The sequence below is a fragment of the Salvia miltiorrhiza genome, chromosome 1, assembly GCF_028751815.1.
Source record: "Salvia miltiorrhiza cultivar Shanhuang (shh) chromosome 1, IMPLAD_Smil_shh, whole genome shotgun sequence".
Lineage (NCBI taxonomy): Eukaryota > Viridiplantae > Streptophyta > Magnoliopsida > Lamiales > Lamiaceae > Salvia > Salvia miltiorrhiza.
In genome coordinates this window covers 58,648,858-58,667,913 of record NC_080387.1, presented here as the reverse complement: position 1 = coordinate 58,667,913, position 19,056 = coordinate 58,648,858, and the positions used below count along the sequence as shown (strand labels likewise).

Below are 19,056 nucleotides of genomic sequence, written 5' to 3'. Positions count from 1 at the left end.
GATTACAAGTTCGGGTCATGCTTTAAATGAATTTATTGTATATTTTATTTGTCACTGGCTATATTTTACTAATTTGATTCGCTTACGAGTTAGTTTTTGGTGGTTTGTGAAAATATATCACTTTTTTTTGTCATATAGGGCCTATTAGAATTAGATATTTAAACTCCCGTTAATTAATTTTTACCTTTTCTTTTATTCATATGGTGGCATTTAATTTGAGTGATAATATATGATTGATAAAATAATTCATTTTAATTAAATATTTATTTTATATAATTGAATTTGTGATTAATTGATAACTCGATTCACATCTAATCATTCAAATGAGTGATTATGTACAACCATGGGACATCGATAAACTGTTTAAATCATACTCCCTCCGTCCCGCCCAAGATGCTACATATTCCTTTTCGGGCCGTCCCAACGAAGATGCTACATTTCTATATTTGGCAAAAATAAGGAATTTTAAACACTTAATTAACACTAATTAAGTATTTCTTTATTACCTTCTCTCTCCTACTTTATCACTTTATTACCTTATCTTTCTTACTTTATCACTTTATTACTTTCTCTCTCCTACTTTATCACTTTATTATTACACACTTAAATATTAATCTACAACTCCTTAAATCCCGTGCCGAAAAGTAAATGTAGCGTCTTAGCCGGGACGGAGGGAGTAATAAATTGCAAATAACTCAAAATTAACAGCCAAAAAAAGATTTCAATCAAATAATGTCGTGAGCATGTGATGGTGCAAATTGAATACTTACTTATGTTGATTCGGGACAGAACTTGTGCATGAAAGTGTGCAAGCATGAGCCCAAAATTCATTCTATTTATTTCAAAAAGTGGTGCCCCGATCCCCGAGTAAACACACCTTTTACTTTCCATTTGTTTTAAAATATGGAGTATTAATTTATAAAGTAAATATATATCACTTTAAATCACAGACCATTCGTGCATTATTAATTATATATTGAACTGTTAAAAATATTTTTAAAATTATAAATTATTGATTTTATATCAATTAGTATTTTTTAAATGATGGATTATTGATTTTTTTTTTCTTTTTTATCAATTACACCTTACGTTCTACTTCCAAAAGTTAACGGGGCTCACCAAATACTAAGAGGTGTATTTACAATATTCTTTTTTAACTTACGCGATATAAAATGGTGTTAGTTTGTGCCATACTAATTAAAAAACTCAAGTGTTCCAAGGAATTTTTCACGTAATTTTTAAAAGGGTCTTGATTTTTTGGGTCCCAGCAAACTACTCTGCATATCCATCAATTTATATATATGCATCATAAACTTAATCACATACATACAATTTTAATGCCAGCCAAAAGCGTATTGAGCGATTATGATTTTTTTACCTAAGATGATGACATTTAAAAAAACACACAACAACAACAACAACAACAGTGTGCTAGCTATCATGTATTTTGACTGTTTTTTCTCTTCTGCATATTTTTGAACCCTTGAGTTTTATTGTCTGCATATTGTAATCTCACATGATTCATATAAGTGTGAAAGAGTTTACTAGTTTTTGCTAAACCAAGTGTTTCACTTCACTAAGGGATTGGCAAAGTATTTGTAAGGGTTTAGGTGGTAAATGCATTGATTTCATATTTAGGTTATAAGTTGTGGACCTGCTTCTAACTGTTCATTGTAAGTGAAGTTTTGAGAAAATTAAATATAATGAACGTAATAAAGGGGATTCTTATCCTTGTATATATACCTTAACTTTTATAAATTCAATGGGTTAATAGCCAGAAAATACATGAACTTTCACTGAATTTGCAAATTGCACATGACCTTCAAAAATGGCCTCAGAATACATGACCTTTTAATTTAATTGTAAATTGCACACGCGTTGACCAACACATTAATCTCTGCTGATGTGGCTCCCGGAATTTTCCTACGTGGACGACCGGCGTTCAATTAATACGACGTCGTTTTGTAGTTATATTTAACGCTCAAAACGACGTCGTTTTGAGTGATTATAACTATTAAAAAAAAAAAATCCAAAATCTGCAAACCACCGCCACCGCTTGAAACCAGCCACCCCAATCCACCACCACCGCCTACATCCAACCACCACCACCCCAATCGAACCCTGAATCCAGCCACCCCAATCCACCACCACCGCCTACACCCAACCACCCCAATCGAACCCTGAATCCAGCCACCCCAATCCAACCACCGCCTGATCAGACACCCCAATCAAATCCTCACAAGACTCCATTTTCTCACAAGATCTGCAAATAGAGAAGGAAATGAACGGCAAATGAACCTCCGTCGCCGATTTCAAGTTCTCAAGGTCGGTGCAGACTTGGAGCCACTGAGCGAGATCACCGGAGTCATTGCGCGAACCTAGGGAGAATCCTCAGATCTGCACACGAGCCCAGATCTGGTGCGCCTCTCGCTTCATACACGAGTCACAGAGCACTCATTCTCTTCTACTTCCGCTAGGCAGCCGCTGCGGAGGAGGGTTTTCAGGGGCGCCGGCGGAGGAGGATGAAGGAGATGATGATTTGAAGAGGAACATAAGAGAAGAAGAATTTCAGAGAGGAGAAGAAGAATTTGAAGAGGAACAGAGGGGCGGAGGGCGTGGAACGATGGCCAATCGCCGGTCCTCGTCGGCCCCTCGGCAGCGACGACGGTTCCGGAGGCAGCAGAGGCGGCGCCGGAGGTTAGGGCGGCAGAGGCGGATCTGTCGCGGAGGTGAGAGGTCGGAGCAAGATTTTGGAAAGAGGGGTTTTGGGTTCCGGCATCTTCAATTTTGTTTTTTTTTTTTTTTTTTTAATATTAAGAGTAATGCCATGTCAAAAAAAAAGTGTGTATTGTGGAGCTACACATGTAAAAAAATCCACGTGTAATGCCATGTATGTTAAATATTGTCCACGTCATCGCCGGTCAAACTTAAAAGTGATCGGAACTTTCACCGTGTGCAATTTGTAATTAAATTAAAAGGTAGTGTATTCTGGGGCTATTTTTGAAGGTCATGTGCAATATGCAAATTCGGTGAAAGTTCGTGTATTTTTCGACTATTAACCATACTATTAATTATACCTATAGCTAATGAGTTTCTTATGTACAAGAATAGGTGACAATTTGACATCTCTTTCTCCCCCCTCTCTCTATCTAACGCACACGCTCACATTGAAATGGGAAGAAGCGGATAAAGGTGAAACAACAAATTAAAATAAAGTAGTATCTGAAAGGTAGCCATCTCTGCCTATGTCACACCTTGTTGGATGATTCATGTGTGGCGGCACCTTTACATATGCAAATTCACTTAGCCAAGGTCAAAAACGCTATGCCACATCATCTTATTTCTGCTAAATTATATATGTAACATTTGGAGGCATAAATGGTTGCTAATACCTGCAGTTTATTACCAGCTTTATACATAGATACATTCTGTTGGAATATAAGCTCGCGGGCGTAGTACAATGGAACACAGAAATGTAGGAGATGAGATTACAAGGTGAAAAACTGAATTGAAATTACAATAGAACAGAACCAGGAAAATAGCCGAGTCGAGGAGGATCCTCTGTCCGCAAGACGAGATACGCCCCGGTAGTGCTCTCGGTTTGGCGTGTCGTCCCCAAAGATAAAACGGCTTCGTCTCGTAGGTAGCAGCACCGCACACCAACGAGCTCCGGCGAACTGGAACGAGGCAAGAACAGAACTCAACAGTGCAGTATGCAGAATGTCAGAGTGATGTTTGTTTTTTAGATGTGTACTATGATGCATGGAGGCTGTCCTATTTATAGGGCACAGTCCACATCAATAGGGGGAGTTATTACCATTGATGGTATTTAAGAGTGTCGGGAGTTACAGACAGAAACGGACGTAACAGCCCTGCTGTTTGAATTTGCCATGAATTCTCCGACAGCGGTTACAGAAGTAACGGCTCTGCAGTAATGTGGAAGCTTCCTGGGAGACCAAGGGTCCTCCCGGGCCAAGCCCGAGCGGGCTTCGTGTGCATGCGCGTAGGCCCAACCGAGTTGGGCCTCGAACCAAGTTTTCGTTGGTCCAAAAAGATAAGGGTAGGCCCAAAGACCACCCAAAGACCAATTGCCAAGATCCAAGTCCACGGCCGCGTGTCGGGTGACGGGGACGGGACGGGACCGGGACCGGGACCGGGACCGGGGCCGGGGCCGGGGCCGGGGCCGGGCGCCGGGCGTCGGGCGACGGGGCCGGGGCCGGGCCGGGCGGGCGGCGGCGGCGGCGGCGCGCGCGTGTGGGTTGTGCAACCCGTCACGTGTGCACACAGTTTTATTACATCCTATGATGTAATAGCTTTTATACTGTAATAAATGTTATCCACATTCCGATGTGGGATAAGCATTAAATCTTATTTAATGCTTATCTTTTCCCACAGCTCAATGTTTCAAGTACCCAACTTTAAACAATTATTTCTCACTCACCGGAAATCGGTTTTGAGTAAATAAATATACTACGATCATCTACTCGGAACGTAGATCGATCCTGTCCCATTTAATTATGCTAAATTAAATGTTTTCGGTACTCGAAAAATTCTCAAACATTGGTTACTCACAACCAATTTCCAACAATCCCCCACATGAGTGGAAATAGCCAAATGCAAATGCAGACACAAGCTCTGTTCTCAAGAGACCTTAGTGCATTAGAATAGGTGGTTTGCGGCCTTGAACCATCCTTAGTTAATACTATCGGATATACTGGTGAATTGGTAGAACTTGATGTCTTTGAACCATTTCTCCTTCGTGTATACCGAGACAACAGTATTAACACACTAACGCCTCAACCTCATTTCGTTCTCACGTTTTTGTCCTTTGCGGGCCTTGGACAGCTCTTTGGATTCGTAAGTGTTAGGTCGATGCGGCCCCCACATCTCACTTATATAGGTGATTCTTTTCCGAGTATCCTGCTATACTCAACCTCCCCGAGGTGTTTAGGAATCATTAAAAGTCAATGACTTAACCTTACCACTAAGCAGGTTTCAACACTCAGTTGCTCTCTAGGGAATGCAAGTAGATGAGTGTTCTACTTGGAATCTTATAGCTTAGTTTTCCCATTGAACCACGTTCTTGGGATCTCCAGTCATCATGGTTGGGTTACCACTATAATCATCCTTATTTTGTGGATTTTACACCCATTCCCTCTAGCAATTTATACATTTGATCTCGATTCAAAGCTTTAGTGAGCGGATCGGCCAAATTATCTATTGACTTTATGTAGTCAATTGAGATAACTCCACTTTCGATCAAATGTCTTACGGTATTATGTCGTCGACGTATGTGTCGAGACTTACCATTGTACAACCCACTTTTCGCCCTCCCAATAGCTGCTTGGTTGTCGCAGTTTATCATGACGGGTGGCACGGGTTTTGACCAACATGGAATATCTTCCAAAAAGTTTCGTAGCCATTCGGCTTCTTCACCTGCTTTGTCTAAAGCGATGAATTCTGATTCCATGGTGGATCTAGCAATACATGTCTGTTTTGTAGACCTCCACGAGATTGCTCCTCCCCCTATAGTGAACACGTAACCACTCGTTGATAACGAGTCTTTCGCGTCGGATATCCAGTTAGCATCACAGTACCCTTCAAGTACCGGGGGGTATCTCGTGTAGTGTATTCCAAAATTTAGAGTATACTTTAAGTATCTCAAAACTCTCTCAAGTGCTTTCCAATGTTCTTTACTTGGATTGCTTGTATAGCGACTCAATTTGTTCACTGGGCATGCAAGATCAGGTCGAGTGCAATTTGTAATATACATAAGGCACCCAATGATTCTTGCATATTCTTCCTGTGCAACAGGTTCACCCGTGTTCTTCTTCATGTGAACGTTGAGTTCTAATGGGGTTTTTACAGGCGATTTGTCAAACGCATTAAACCTTTTGAGCACTTTCTCAATGTAATGAGATTGTGTCAAAGTTATTCCATCGGTGGTTCTGAGAATTTTCATTCCAAGGATCACGTCAGCTAACCCCATGTCTTTCATGTCAAAATTTCTTTTTAACATGTTCTTTGTATCAACAATGATACGATTGTTGCTTCCCATAATCAACATGTTGTCTACATAGAGACACACCATAACGTACCCATTACTAGTGCTCTTGATGTAGACACATTTGTCACATTCGTTGATTTTGAAGCCATTTGACAACATGACATTGTCAAATTTCAAGTGCCATTGCAGCGGCGCTTGTTTCAGTCCATAGAGAGACTTTACTAGTTTGCATACCTTTTTCTCTTGTCCAGGTACTACAAACCCTTCAGGTTGTTCCATATAGACTTCTTCTTCTAGATCACCGTTTAAGAACGCTGTTTTAACATCCATTTGATGAATCTCAAGATTGTGCAGAGCAGCAATCGCGAGAAGCACTCGAATAGATGTAACCCTCGTCACTGGTGAATAGGTATCGAAAAAATCGTACCCCTCTCGCTGCTTAAATCCTTTAACGACTAAGCGCGCCTTATATTTGTCTATTGATCCATCAGCTTTATATTTCCTTTTTAGGATCCATTTACATCCTAAGGGTTTACAACCTTCAGGTAAAACAACCAACACCCAAGTGTGGTTTTGCATGATTGAATCAATTTCACTCTGGACTGCTTCCCTCCAGAGTAGTCCGTCTGGTCTAGAGAATGCCACTTTGATAGATGAAGGTTCTTCATCTAGCATGAAGGCGATATATTCTGGACCAAAGTCCTTGGCTATCCTGCCTCGTTTACTACGTCTTGGTTCTGACACTTCAAGGTCAGGGCCTGGTCGCTTTCGCGATTCGGGCACTGTCTCAACAGGTTCAGAACTAGTAGCTTCTTCTCTAGTATCGTTGCTTGTACTAGCTTCTTCTTTTCCCTTGTCTTTACAAGGAAAGATATTCTCAAAGTAAACAGCGTTATTTGATTCCATCGTCATTCCTACAGTCATTGTTGGAATGTCTGACTTGTGAACCAAAAAACGATGTGCATTGCTGTTTAGTGCATACCCAATAAAGATACAATCAATTGTTTTAGGACCGATTGTGACTTGTTTGGGTGGAGGCACTTGCACCTTGGCTAGACACCCCCACACTTTAAGGTATTTGTATGAGGGCTTTCTGCCTTTCCACAACTCATAGGGAGTGACGTCCCTTCCCTTGAGTGGTATTTTATTGAGGATATAGTTGGCTGATAGAACAGCCTCCCCCCACATGTTCTGGGGTAATCCAGAACTAATCAACATGGCATTCATCATCTCCTTAAGAGTTCGATTCTTGCGTTCAGCAACATCATTAGATTGAGGTGAATATGAAGCAGTTGTTTGATGTATTATACCACTAGCGTTGCATAATTCCTCAAACGGAGCAACATATTCTCCTCCTCTATCACTTCGAACCATCTTAATTCGACTACCAAGTTGATTCTCGGCTTCTGTTTTGAAGTTCTTGAAAGCTTCAATAGCCTCATCTTTACTTCTTAGAAGATAAAGATAGCAATACCTTGTGCAATCATCGATAAAAGTGATAAAGTACTTCTTACCACCTCGAGTTTGCACAAACTTTAGATCACACACGTCGGTGTGGATTAGTTCTAAAGGTTTAGTGCTCCTTTCCACAGAGTGAAATGGAGACTTCGTCATTTTTGCTTCAACACAAATTTGACATTTGTTTTGAGTGTTAAACTCGTTTATTTTTAGTAAATCCATATTTACTAATCTTTTTATTCGCATTTAGATTTACATGTCTACAATGCTATAAATCACAACACTCAAATAGATAAGAAATAAACTCATTCTTATTATTATTGAGTTAGATAAGCTCATTGGCTATGCTCTACCAAAGTGCTATCTAAACAACGATTATTACAACTTGGACTCAAACTCTAGTCTAAGCCGCCAAGTTGACTTGATCAACTTCTACTCAATGATAATGATATCACGTCTCGCTTTCTTCTTTTTGAGCTTGTAGCACTCCTTTGCCAAGTGACCCGGTTTGCCACAGTTGTAGCAATCCTTCATTTTTGCCTTGCCCTTGTCCTTGGCATTTGGGCGAGCACGTTTGTTGTTGGAGGGACCGCCTTTCTCCAACAAGTTGCCTTTGATTTGAGGTGAGTTTTCGACCTTGGTCATACATTCCCTCACGTCAAATTCTTGGCGCAGCTTAACCATGAGACCTTCAAGAGTCATCTCCTCTTTGTTTTGCATAATGTAGCTCTTGAAGTCAATCCAGCTTGGCGGTAGCATCTCGATGACCGCCGCAGTGATGAAAGCTTCGGGCATTTTCATCCCTTCGGATTCCAACTCATGCAAGATAAGTTGGAATTCTTGCACTTGGTCCATGATCGATCTACCATCGATCATTTTAAAGTCTAAGAACTTAGCTATTACATCATCACTACGATATTTGTTCTCTAGTGCCTCCCAAAGCGGTTTGGAGGTCTTTACATTGGCGTATACATTGTATAAACTATCTTCTAAACATTCTAAAATATAGTGTTTACAAAGATAGTCACCATAGCGCCAATCGTCATATGCGGCATGTACCCAGAAACTGGTCTCGTTGTCCGCCGGCGCAGGTGGCTCGTCTTCCCACAGGAAATCGACCAAGCCCAAAGTCGTGATGTAGAACATCATCTTGTGCTGCCACATTTTGAAGTGTGACCCACCAAACTTAGGTGGCTTTTCGGCTATCGCATTTGCCCTCGGGGGCTGCGTTGGCACCGATCCAGCCATGTTGCCATGGCTCACCACGTTGGTCCCGAAGGCCCCAATCGTTCGTCCAAAAGTGGACCCTATGGAACCACTCGAAGTGGAACCAATCGTTGACCCAAACGAGATTTGGCCAACCGTTCCTTGCACGGAACTATCTCCTCCAAGAGTCGTTTGGTTAGCACCAAACAAGAAAGGTATCGGTGTTGGACCACCAAAAGGGCCACCACTAAAAGTGGAGGCAACAACGGCAGAGGTGGCGGGTGCCACGGTTGATGCGGCCGCGGCGGAGGCGGCGGCAGCAGTGGCGGCTGAAGCAGCGGCAGCAGCGTTGGCAGCGGCAACGGCGTTGGCAGCCTCGGTAGAGTTTGCAGGACCGGTCGACATCTCCAGCAAAGGTATTAGGTTTCGAAAATATTAAGTTCAGTTTACAAGTTCGAAGAACTTCCACGTTGCAAGCTTATCTCGTCTTGCGATTGTTGGAATTATAAGCTCGCGGGCGTAGTACAATGGAACACAGAAATGTAGGAGATGAGATTACAAGGTGAAAAACTGAATTGAAATTACAATAGAACAGAACCAGGAAAATAGCCGAGTCGAGGAGGATCCTCTGTCCGCAAGACGAGATACGCCCCGGTAGTGCTCTCGGTTTGGCGTGTCGTCCCCAAAGATAAAACGGCTTCGTCTCGTAGGTAGCAGCACCGCACACCAACGAGCTCCGGCGAACTGGAACGAGGCAAGAACAGAACTCAACAGTGCAGTATGCAGAATGTCAGAGTGATGTTTGTTTTTTAGATGTGTACTATGATGCATGGAGGCTGTCCTATTTATAGGGCACAGTCCACATCAATAGGGGCACAGTCCACAGAAACGGACGTAACAGCCCTGCTGTTTGAATTTGCCATGAATTCTCCGACAGCGGTTACAGAAGTAACGGCTCTGCAGTAATGTGGAAGCTTCCTGGGAGACCAAGGGTCCTCCCGGGCCAAGCCCGAGCGGGCTTCGTGTGCATGCGCGTAGGCCCAACCGAGTTGGGCCTCGAACCAAGTTTTCGTTGGTCCAAAAAGATAAGGGTAGGCCCAAAGACCACCCAAAGACCAATTGCCAAGATCCAAGTCCACGGCCGCGTGTCGGGTGACGGGGACGGGACGGGACCGGGACCGGGACCGGGGCCGGGGCCGGGGCCGGGGCCGGGCGCCGGGCGTCGGGCGACGGGGCCGGGGCCGGGCCGGGCGGGCGGCGGCGGCGGCGGCGCGCGCGTGTGGGTTGTGCAACCCGTCACGTGTGCACACAGTTTTATTACATCCTATGATGTAATAGCTTTTATACTGTAATAAATGTTATCCACATTCCGATGTGGGATAAGCATTAAATCTTATTTAATGCTTATCTTTTCCCACAGCTCAATGTTTCAAGTACCCAACTTTAAACAATTATTTCTCACTCACCGGAAATCGGTTTTGAGTAAATAAATATACTACGATCATCTACTCGGAACGTAGATCGATCCTGTCCCATTTAATTATGCTAAATTAAATGTTTTCGGTACTCGAAAAATTCTCAAACATTGGTTACTCACAACCAATTTCCAACACATTCCTCTCGTGTGTGGCGGCAGATTCCAAAGTGGCATGCAGTGGATAAGCTCTTATCCTTTTAAATTCTCACACATCAGCCACACTATCCCACAAAATAAGTCACAAGAAGAATATAGAGATTCATGATTCTTTGATCTTGAGATGGAATGAATTGATTCATTTGAATATAATTAGTGAGATTTGCATAGTTGTGTGCGCCAGTACTGGTGGTGTATATAAATTAATTAAAGCTTGTAACAGAGTGGAGCTGTAATTCACAGCACGAGTCATTTTCCGAAATCATCAGAGCCGTTTTTCTTATCCAAACATATACTCCTTGGCATCTCTGTCTCTATAAATAGAAGCTGAAACACACCCAAATTTGCACACACATATGGTAAGTAATTATGGAGATTGTGAGAGAGGTAGCAAGCAAGAATGCGTTGGTGATTTTCACCAAGAGCTGGTGCTGCATGTGCCACAGTATGAAGGCTCTGTTGTACGAGCTAGGCGCGAGCCCGGCCGTGTACGAGCTGGACCAACACCCAAGTGGCGCCCAAATGGAGGGGGCCTTGAGGGCTCTCGGCTGCACCCCTGTCGTCCCTGCCGTCTTCATCGGCGGCGCCTTCGTCGGCTCTGCCAAGGATATGATCTCCCTCCACGTTGAAGGATCACTCAAGCACTTGCTCATCAAAGCCAAGGCTATTTGGTTATAACCCACCTCCACATTAATTAATTCTTCTATTCTCACCTCACTTACACTTAATTTCATCTCCACTTTCGTTGCATCAATGCAATGTTAATTAGCTCTTGTAAATTAAAGTTTTAATTTATCTCGCTTTCGTTTCATCATAGATGCATGCATGAGATGAGATGAGATGAGATCTCGTACCTTGTACAATTCTTGAGTCTCCTATATCCATGGATTTTACTTTGTATCTCTACTTCAAGAAATTTGATAAGGAAAATACAAGATTAATTTCTCGTTTTGTGATTGACAAGACCGGGACCCACATTTATTTATTTATTTTACAACTATTTAAAAATTTTGTAAGATACAGAATCATATTCTTATAGAATTAGGAAAATAAAAAGTACTCCCTTCGTTTTTTTTTGTTTTGTTTTAAGTATCACATTTGATTTTAATTTCTTCTTATTCCCCAATAAGATATGATATCCATCCTATTTTATACTCCTGTTTTATGTACTTTGATAATTTGTTGTATGTATTTACTATTTATTATGAAAACTTAATTTGGATGAGAAACAATTAATGCTCCACAATTGTGTGCGTGTCAACGTGTCACATTATATCTATTATTTTAATTATATTCTTTATAAAAATATTATAAATTAATTATATATACTTAATTTTTATTTCTAAAAATTTATATATATATATATATATATATATATATCCTAACTTTGGATTTATGAACGTAGCTTAATAATGAATTATTAACAGTGAAAATAAATAATAAAAATAACTTCCTATATATGTATAATTTGGCTATCGGGACACTTAAAAAAGATGGAGAGCGTATTCGTTAACCTTAATTTGTCTGATTAAAAAAAAAGTATATTTGTCAACCAATTATTCATTCGTTCTCATAAAATTCATGGATTTAACTATGGATTAAATATATACATGGAGTCATTTGTGTTGGGCATCAATTTCGTGTTTGTTTCACCTTTCGCGCTTTTGTAAACACGAATATCACAAATAAAAAATGTGGTCGACTTACTGAGCCAAGTTTCACATTTGGAAATTGTTAGCTGATTTCCAGTTTAAATATTTCTTCATAAACATGAGAAAAAGCGACGAAGAAGAAAAAGGTTCATTTGGAAGGTCATGGAATAAAGGCCCCAAAAAGTCTCAGATATATAAAGATTCATAATATTCCTTAAAGCAAACCTTTTACAAAACTCATCCACTCGAATGGCCTACTTGCTGAGATTAACAACTCATAATGCATTCATATAGTTAAATATGTTTGTAATCTTATTATAAAGCTAATAGCATAAATCTATATATAATTTTACATAACTTCAAAAAATTAAACCACATATGTATACTCACATCTCTCAATCACGGCTACTCGTATGTAATTATGAGTAACTTCTAAATATTTTTTTAGGTGAGCAATAATTGTGGGTAATTTCAAAAATTAGACCACTTATGAATCGAATTTCGAATAGCTCACGACAAAAAAATGAGATTTTAATTGACAAGCTGGTCAAATTTTAATTGACTAGCTATATATAGAAATATTGATGAGAGTTCAAACTCATAGTCACGACTCACGAGCTCTTGCGACTCCATTGACTATATTCATCATCTCAGGATACATTATTAAATATGATATATATAAAGATTTAACTTGAGATACATTGTCGAATTAAATTTGTGGTTTTGAATCACATTGAACTCGGCAAAAAGTTCCTCAACTCACATCCAGAAACTGTAACCTCTTAGGTACAAGGAAGTTATAATCAAATTGAGCTCTCTTGACTTTTAAATTCATTATTTTGATTATAAGCTGTTTCTTGGCCTTAGGTTGGAACAACTGCAAAAAGTCCAAATATTTACAATCCTTAATTCGCATCTCATCAAATTAATTAATTAATTATTATTTATCTTGTGTTACTCAAATCCTAATTAATTAATAGAGCTGTTAATTCACAAAAGTGGAAGGGTAGTTTTGGCCCTCTGAGAAAAACGATAGGTTCTGGAGTATATTTGTAAGATCTGTTGGGCCAAAATAAAACCAAATTAGCATATACGGTCGGGTTGGACTGGATTTGATAGCTGTAGTTGGTCCAATACTCGTGGGCTTAGGCTACTAACCTATATTTTTAAAGGTATGCTCGTTATCTAGCTATTAGGAAAAATCAAAATGAAGTTCCACACTTTGATTAAAAATAATGATTTTATCAAAGATTTTAACTTCTTATTTGAAGATTCCAAATAAAAATTTACTACTTGTGACCCTCATAAAAATGCACCAAATCTCAAATTTTCAATAAAAATTAGGAGAAATCAAGATGAAGTTCCACACTTTGTCTGAGGACTTCTTTGTCACCTCGTTAAATACTATATATTCGGATCCTATATTCCTTTTTATGTCCCAACATTTCTGGCCCCAACTATTCAATTCACTATTTTAATAATTTTTTTAAAAAAATAAAAAATAGCATTATTCCCTTCACATTTCAATAGGCCATAAGGTTCGAGTACGAATGTTAATAAATAAATAGTTTATGATAAATCGAAAGAGAGAAATAAACTTTTTTTGACGATGTATTTGTCAAAAAAAATAGGAGAAATAAATGAATATATTATTATTTTTAAATGAAAAGGTAGATATTTAATTGTAGGATACAAATACAATGACATTTATTACAAATTATGAGTTATGTGGGAGTTTATTATATATTGATTTTTCGATTTTAAAAAGTAGCCTATTGAAATGAACATACAAATAAGATAATACTCCCTCCGTCCCACAAATAACTTTTAAGGAAAATTTATTAAGTGTATTGGTAGTGAAAAAAATTATTATAATTAGTATTGAAAGTGGTGCAAATGTGTTATAATTGATACTGAGAATGATGAAAAGTTAAAAAGTAAGAATAAGTAAAGTATTATTAATGGTAGGGTAATGTTCCTAAATGGATAGAAAGTTATTTGAGAGACATCCCAAAAAGAAAATAAAGGAAGTTATTTGGGTGACTGACGGAGTATAACCTATTGAAATGAGACCGAGAGAGTATATACTATTCTCTCCATACCACTCTAATACGCTCACTTCTTTTTGACATGGAAATTAAGAAACTTACGTTGTAGGAGGAAGGTAGTGTGGTCCACACAAATTATGTACATTTTTTTTTACTAAAAGTGGAAAATGAGCCTATTTTAATGGGACGTCCCAAAAAGGAAAATGAGTCTATTAGAATGAGACAAAGAGAGTATAATTTAACATTTATTAATAATTAAACTTTGGAGCTTAAAAAAAATACGCCCATATTGATTATTAATTATTAACTTAATGAATTGTGAAATAATAAACTCATTATTAACTTAAAAATGATTTTAACTAAATATTAAAAATAATTATATACTCTATAATTGAGCATATATTAACAAATAAACTAAAATATAAGGAATTGGAATTTGAAGAATTTTTTTTAATAAAAATGAAAGTGTATCGGGACACCAAAAGAGTGCGAGAGAGGATTAATTATTTAATTAGGGGAGTAAATAAATTAATTTTTCCCGAGAGAGAGAGAGAGAGAGATTCAGTTGAAGCAGATGCACACATACAAGTTGGTGGACGCAGCTTCAAAGATTCACTGCGCACCGAAAGCCTTGAAATTATTCGTGATCTTTCTCACAGAATATATTATTCTTGAATTGAAATGATTTTTGAAGAATCTATTTTCACAAGAAAATTGACCACCTCATTTCCAATATATTCTGCTTATTTTTGTTGCCATGGACACAATTCACACAACGTGCTCCCCAAATTGTTATTATAATATTATTAATTCGCCGACGCTGAGTTTCGGGAGGAATATTTATTTATCTGTAATTCTGCATATCAGTCGGTCAAAGATGTTCCCTCTTCCTCTTGACAAAGAATTTATTCATCGTTAATTGAGTGGTCTAACCACATCTATCTGTCATTTTCTTGTTTTAATCGCGCTTTCGAATCTACATATGCATGCATCGCAAACTTTTACATTATATTATTAATACTTAGAGCATCACAGTGGGATAACTTGATAGAAGGGGGACTACATGGGTCAGAAGGTCACAGTGAGGTGACTTAATTAATAGTTTTGATTTTTGTATTTTTCATTTAAATTTAATTGCACAAATTTAAATAATACAATTTACTTCAAAATTAAATTGCATTAAATTTAAAATTCTAAAAATTACACTAAAAAAAAACCTAAAGACATAGGAGCCGAGCGCCTTTGAAGGCTATAGCCTTCCGCCGCCCTCCTTTCTTGGGCTTCGAGGTACTGTGGGCAGGCGGTGCCTCCTCCTCCTCGCCGCTTTGACGAGGTTCCTCCTCCAAGTTGATACCCGCTAAATCGGGATGATAATCGCCTCCACCGGAGAAGTCGGGAACCCAATTTGAATCGTACCAGTTTGGATTGTATGGATCCTTTTTTGTTGGGGGGGGGGGGGGAGAAATTAAGAGAGAAGATAGAAGAAGATGAATGAGAAGAGTATATAAAGAAGAGAGAAAGGAAAAAAAAAAGGAAAAGAAAAAGATAACGGTCAAATGACCGATTTTTTTTTAAAAAAATTTAATAGCGGCAGATTTTTTCAAATTATTTTTTTTTAATAGAAGCTTGCTCAGCACGCGCCTTCCTAGGGCACACCCGATTAATCGGGACACTCTCAAGTCACCCAAACTTGCAGTGGGGGGACCCGATACCAGTGGGTGACTCGAGTCACCCGATCGGGTCACCCACTGTTCGTGCTCTTATATCATGCATATACAATATTGTCTAATAATTAATTAGTTTTTTCGAGCTTTTAGACTTTCTCACTAGAGATAGATAGATAGATATATATATATATATATATATATATATATATATATATATATATAGGGTGTGGTTCTAGAGAGAACTACATTATTTGTGAGAACGGGAGAACCATCAAATCTAATGCATTCACTGTAAAAATTAATGCATTCGCTGTTAAAATTAATGCACTCAAAAAAATAAAAAAAATTGCTCCCTTCAGGATTCGAACCCAGGATCTGCATTCATCCAACAAGATGATGTATCCACCGTAGATCTTGATGATCGAATGGCTGAAAATGATTCTCCGTTCTTTTTTTATTTATGGTTCTTTCCTGAACCTCTCCCTATATATATATATATATATAGGAATGGGATCATATAGATCCTAATGCTTATAATAGATCCCTAGATCCAAATCTTGACCACACATTTATGACATGTGGCGCATCAAGATGGTGACACGTGGCAAGGATTCCAAGGCAAAATCTGGAGGGGTAAAATTGGAATGTAATTTTTGGATTTAATAATTAAAAAAATATATATATATTTTTTAGATTTTCTCAAAATAGATATATTTTAGATGCATATAGTTTCACACAAAGATGCATAAAGTTTTCACATGAAATGCATAACTTTGAACAGAAAAATGCATTTACTTTTTCCAGTTTTGGTATTTTCACCACCCCACCCCATACCACCCCCCAATCCAGCCCACACCACCCCCCAACCCTCCCCATTACCACCCCCCAAAAATATGCATGTTTCACATGCATATAAAATCAAACAAAAATGCATAAAGTTTTCACATAAAAATACATTAAATTATACAAAAAATGCATTTCATTTTAATAAATCTGGTAGTTTCGCCACCCCACCCCTGCCCCTGCCCCCCCACCCCACCCACCCCCCACCCCCACCCCCCTCCCCCCCCCCAAAAATTTTTTTTTTTTCAAAAACTGATTTTCTAATTGCTGGCCCACCCCCACCCCCACCCCCCACCGACCTACCCCCACCCCCCCCCAAAAAAATTTTTTTTTTTTTATTTTTTTTAAAAACTGATTTTAAAAAAAAATTTGGGGGGGTGGGTGGGTGGGGGGGGGTCAGTGGTCAGAAAATCAGTTTTTGAGAAAAAAAAAAAATTGGTGGGGGGGTGGGTGGGTGGGGGGGTGGGGGTAGGGGTGGGTCAGTGGTCAGAAAATCAGCTTTTAAAAAAATATTTTTTTTTTTGGGAGGGGGGTGGTTGGGGGGGTGGGGGGTAGGGGGTAGGGGGTGGGTGGGGGTGGGGTGGGGTTCTGGGGTGTGGGGGGTGGGGTTGGGGTGGGGTGAAATGTTATGCATATTTATATGAAAGTTCATGCATTCTCGTATGAAACTTTATGCATCTAAAATATACCTATTTTGAGAAAATTTAATTTTTTTTTTTTTTTTTGAATTTCGAAAATTACATTTCAATTTTACCCCTCTCCAGATTTTGCCTTGAAATGCCTTGCCACGTGTCACCATCTTGATGCGCCACATGTCATAAATATGTGGTCTAGATTTGGATCTACGGATCTATTATAAGCATAGGGATCCACCGGAACCCAACCCTATATATATATATATATGTATATATATATATATATATATATATATATATATATATATATATAGTGTTGGAAACCAAATTACTATAATTAAATTAATTAAGAAAATCAAGTTGTCTAAAATTTTACAAGCGATCTAATTAATAAGCACTTCCTTTAATTCTATTCACGCATATATATGTATAAAGAAGTATATTAAAATGGACTTAGAATAGTTAATGCGGATGGCCTATTTTTCGGAGTAGGTGACTTTGTAATTGAGAAGTAACATACATGCACAAGTTCGAGTTTTCCTAATATTTTCTATTTTTCTTGATCAATTCTGTCGAATTAGACTTACATATAATGTTGTTGCCATCCTAGCTATATATGATTTTCAGACTTGTAGTATTATGTAAGTGTAATCAGTTTCCTCTAGAACACACCAAATGAAGGAGCAATAATCCCACCACGCTCCATAAATATCACTGTGTTTCTCATTTTTACAAAAACAACCAAAACATTAATGTAAGTCTTCTTAATTATGTGTTTTTATAAATGAGACATCATGGATTAATAATCATCAATTCCTAGAGAAACTAAACTTGAATGTAATAAGCTCAAAGATCTTGGGTTCGAGTCCACTAATTTTTTTTATTTAATACTGTTAATCTAAAAAAACTGAATGTGTTTTGAACTGAACTCAGTACAGTTTAATACATGAAAAATGAATCAAATAGTAATTTTGGTCCTTTTTTAATATATGGGCACCCTCTGAATGTCGGATGATCACGAATTAGTATAACTATTTTTTTTTATTGTCGATGTTATCCATATAGTTAAATTAATACTCATGCATGTAAACTATAATTGTTTGATGAAACATGCATGCATCTTGATGCTTTCATTTAAATAATTTAAATTTTATACAAGCGTGGTTTGCAGCATGCTTATATATGAATTGATACTGCAATTGGAGTTTATATATATATATATTGATTGTTTGCAACGACGTAAAATTTACAAATTTAAATGGTATATCTGTATATATAAAAAATGATACAATCTTTATCACAACTTTGAAAATATTAGTACATATCCTTTATAAAAATATTATATATTAAATTATCATTAAAAATTAAAATATGTAAAAAACAATATTATAGGTTGTAAGCTTACAAGCATTTATATATATAATAGTAATAGATATTCAAGTTTCAAGACTCAATTAATCGATCGAAAAGCAATGAAAGATCGAAAATGAATCTTCTAATATTGTATCTACACATATATATGAATGATTGTTACCTGTCAATAATATTTTTTTTTTAAATAGCTAATTTTATTCCGTACGTACATGCAAAATCTTACTATTATGTATTTTCTTCTTCTCCAAAAACTAGATCAGGATTTTTGTTATCTTTAGTCGTGTACCGTTCTTTTTCCCATAGAGTCGTCGATAAATTTTTCTTCGCAAAATAAGGGAAAGAATTGAAGTACCTATAAGATTTATATCGAATAATTAGTATCTTGAAAAAGTGCCTTTCTAGCTGGTTTTTGAGCATCAAAGAAGTGAAGCGCACCTACTTTGCAATGTTCTTTCTTTTCTTTTTTCTAAAAAAAACAATAAAAAGTAGTCCATTCTTTTCCTGCCATATTCTTTTATATAAATAGAGCCACA

The 19,056-nt window shown here is 38.0% G+C and overlaps 1 protein-coding gene across 1 annotated transcript; it reads left to right on the top strand.

Moving 5' to 3' along the window:
* The first annotated feature begins 10,335 nt into the window (after positions 1-10,335).
* On the top strand, positions 10,336-11,267 carry LOC130998813 (glutaredoxin-C11). The gene has a single exon (XM_057924223.1). The coding sequence runs from the start codon at positions 10,674-10,676 to the stop codon at positions 10,980-10,982; it is 309 nt and encodes a 102-aa protein (XP_057780206.1). The 5' UTR covers positions 10,336-10,673; the 3' UTR covers positions 10,983-11,267.
* Positions 11,268-19,056: the final 7,789 nt, after the last annotated feature.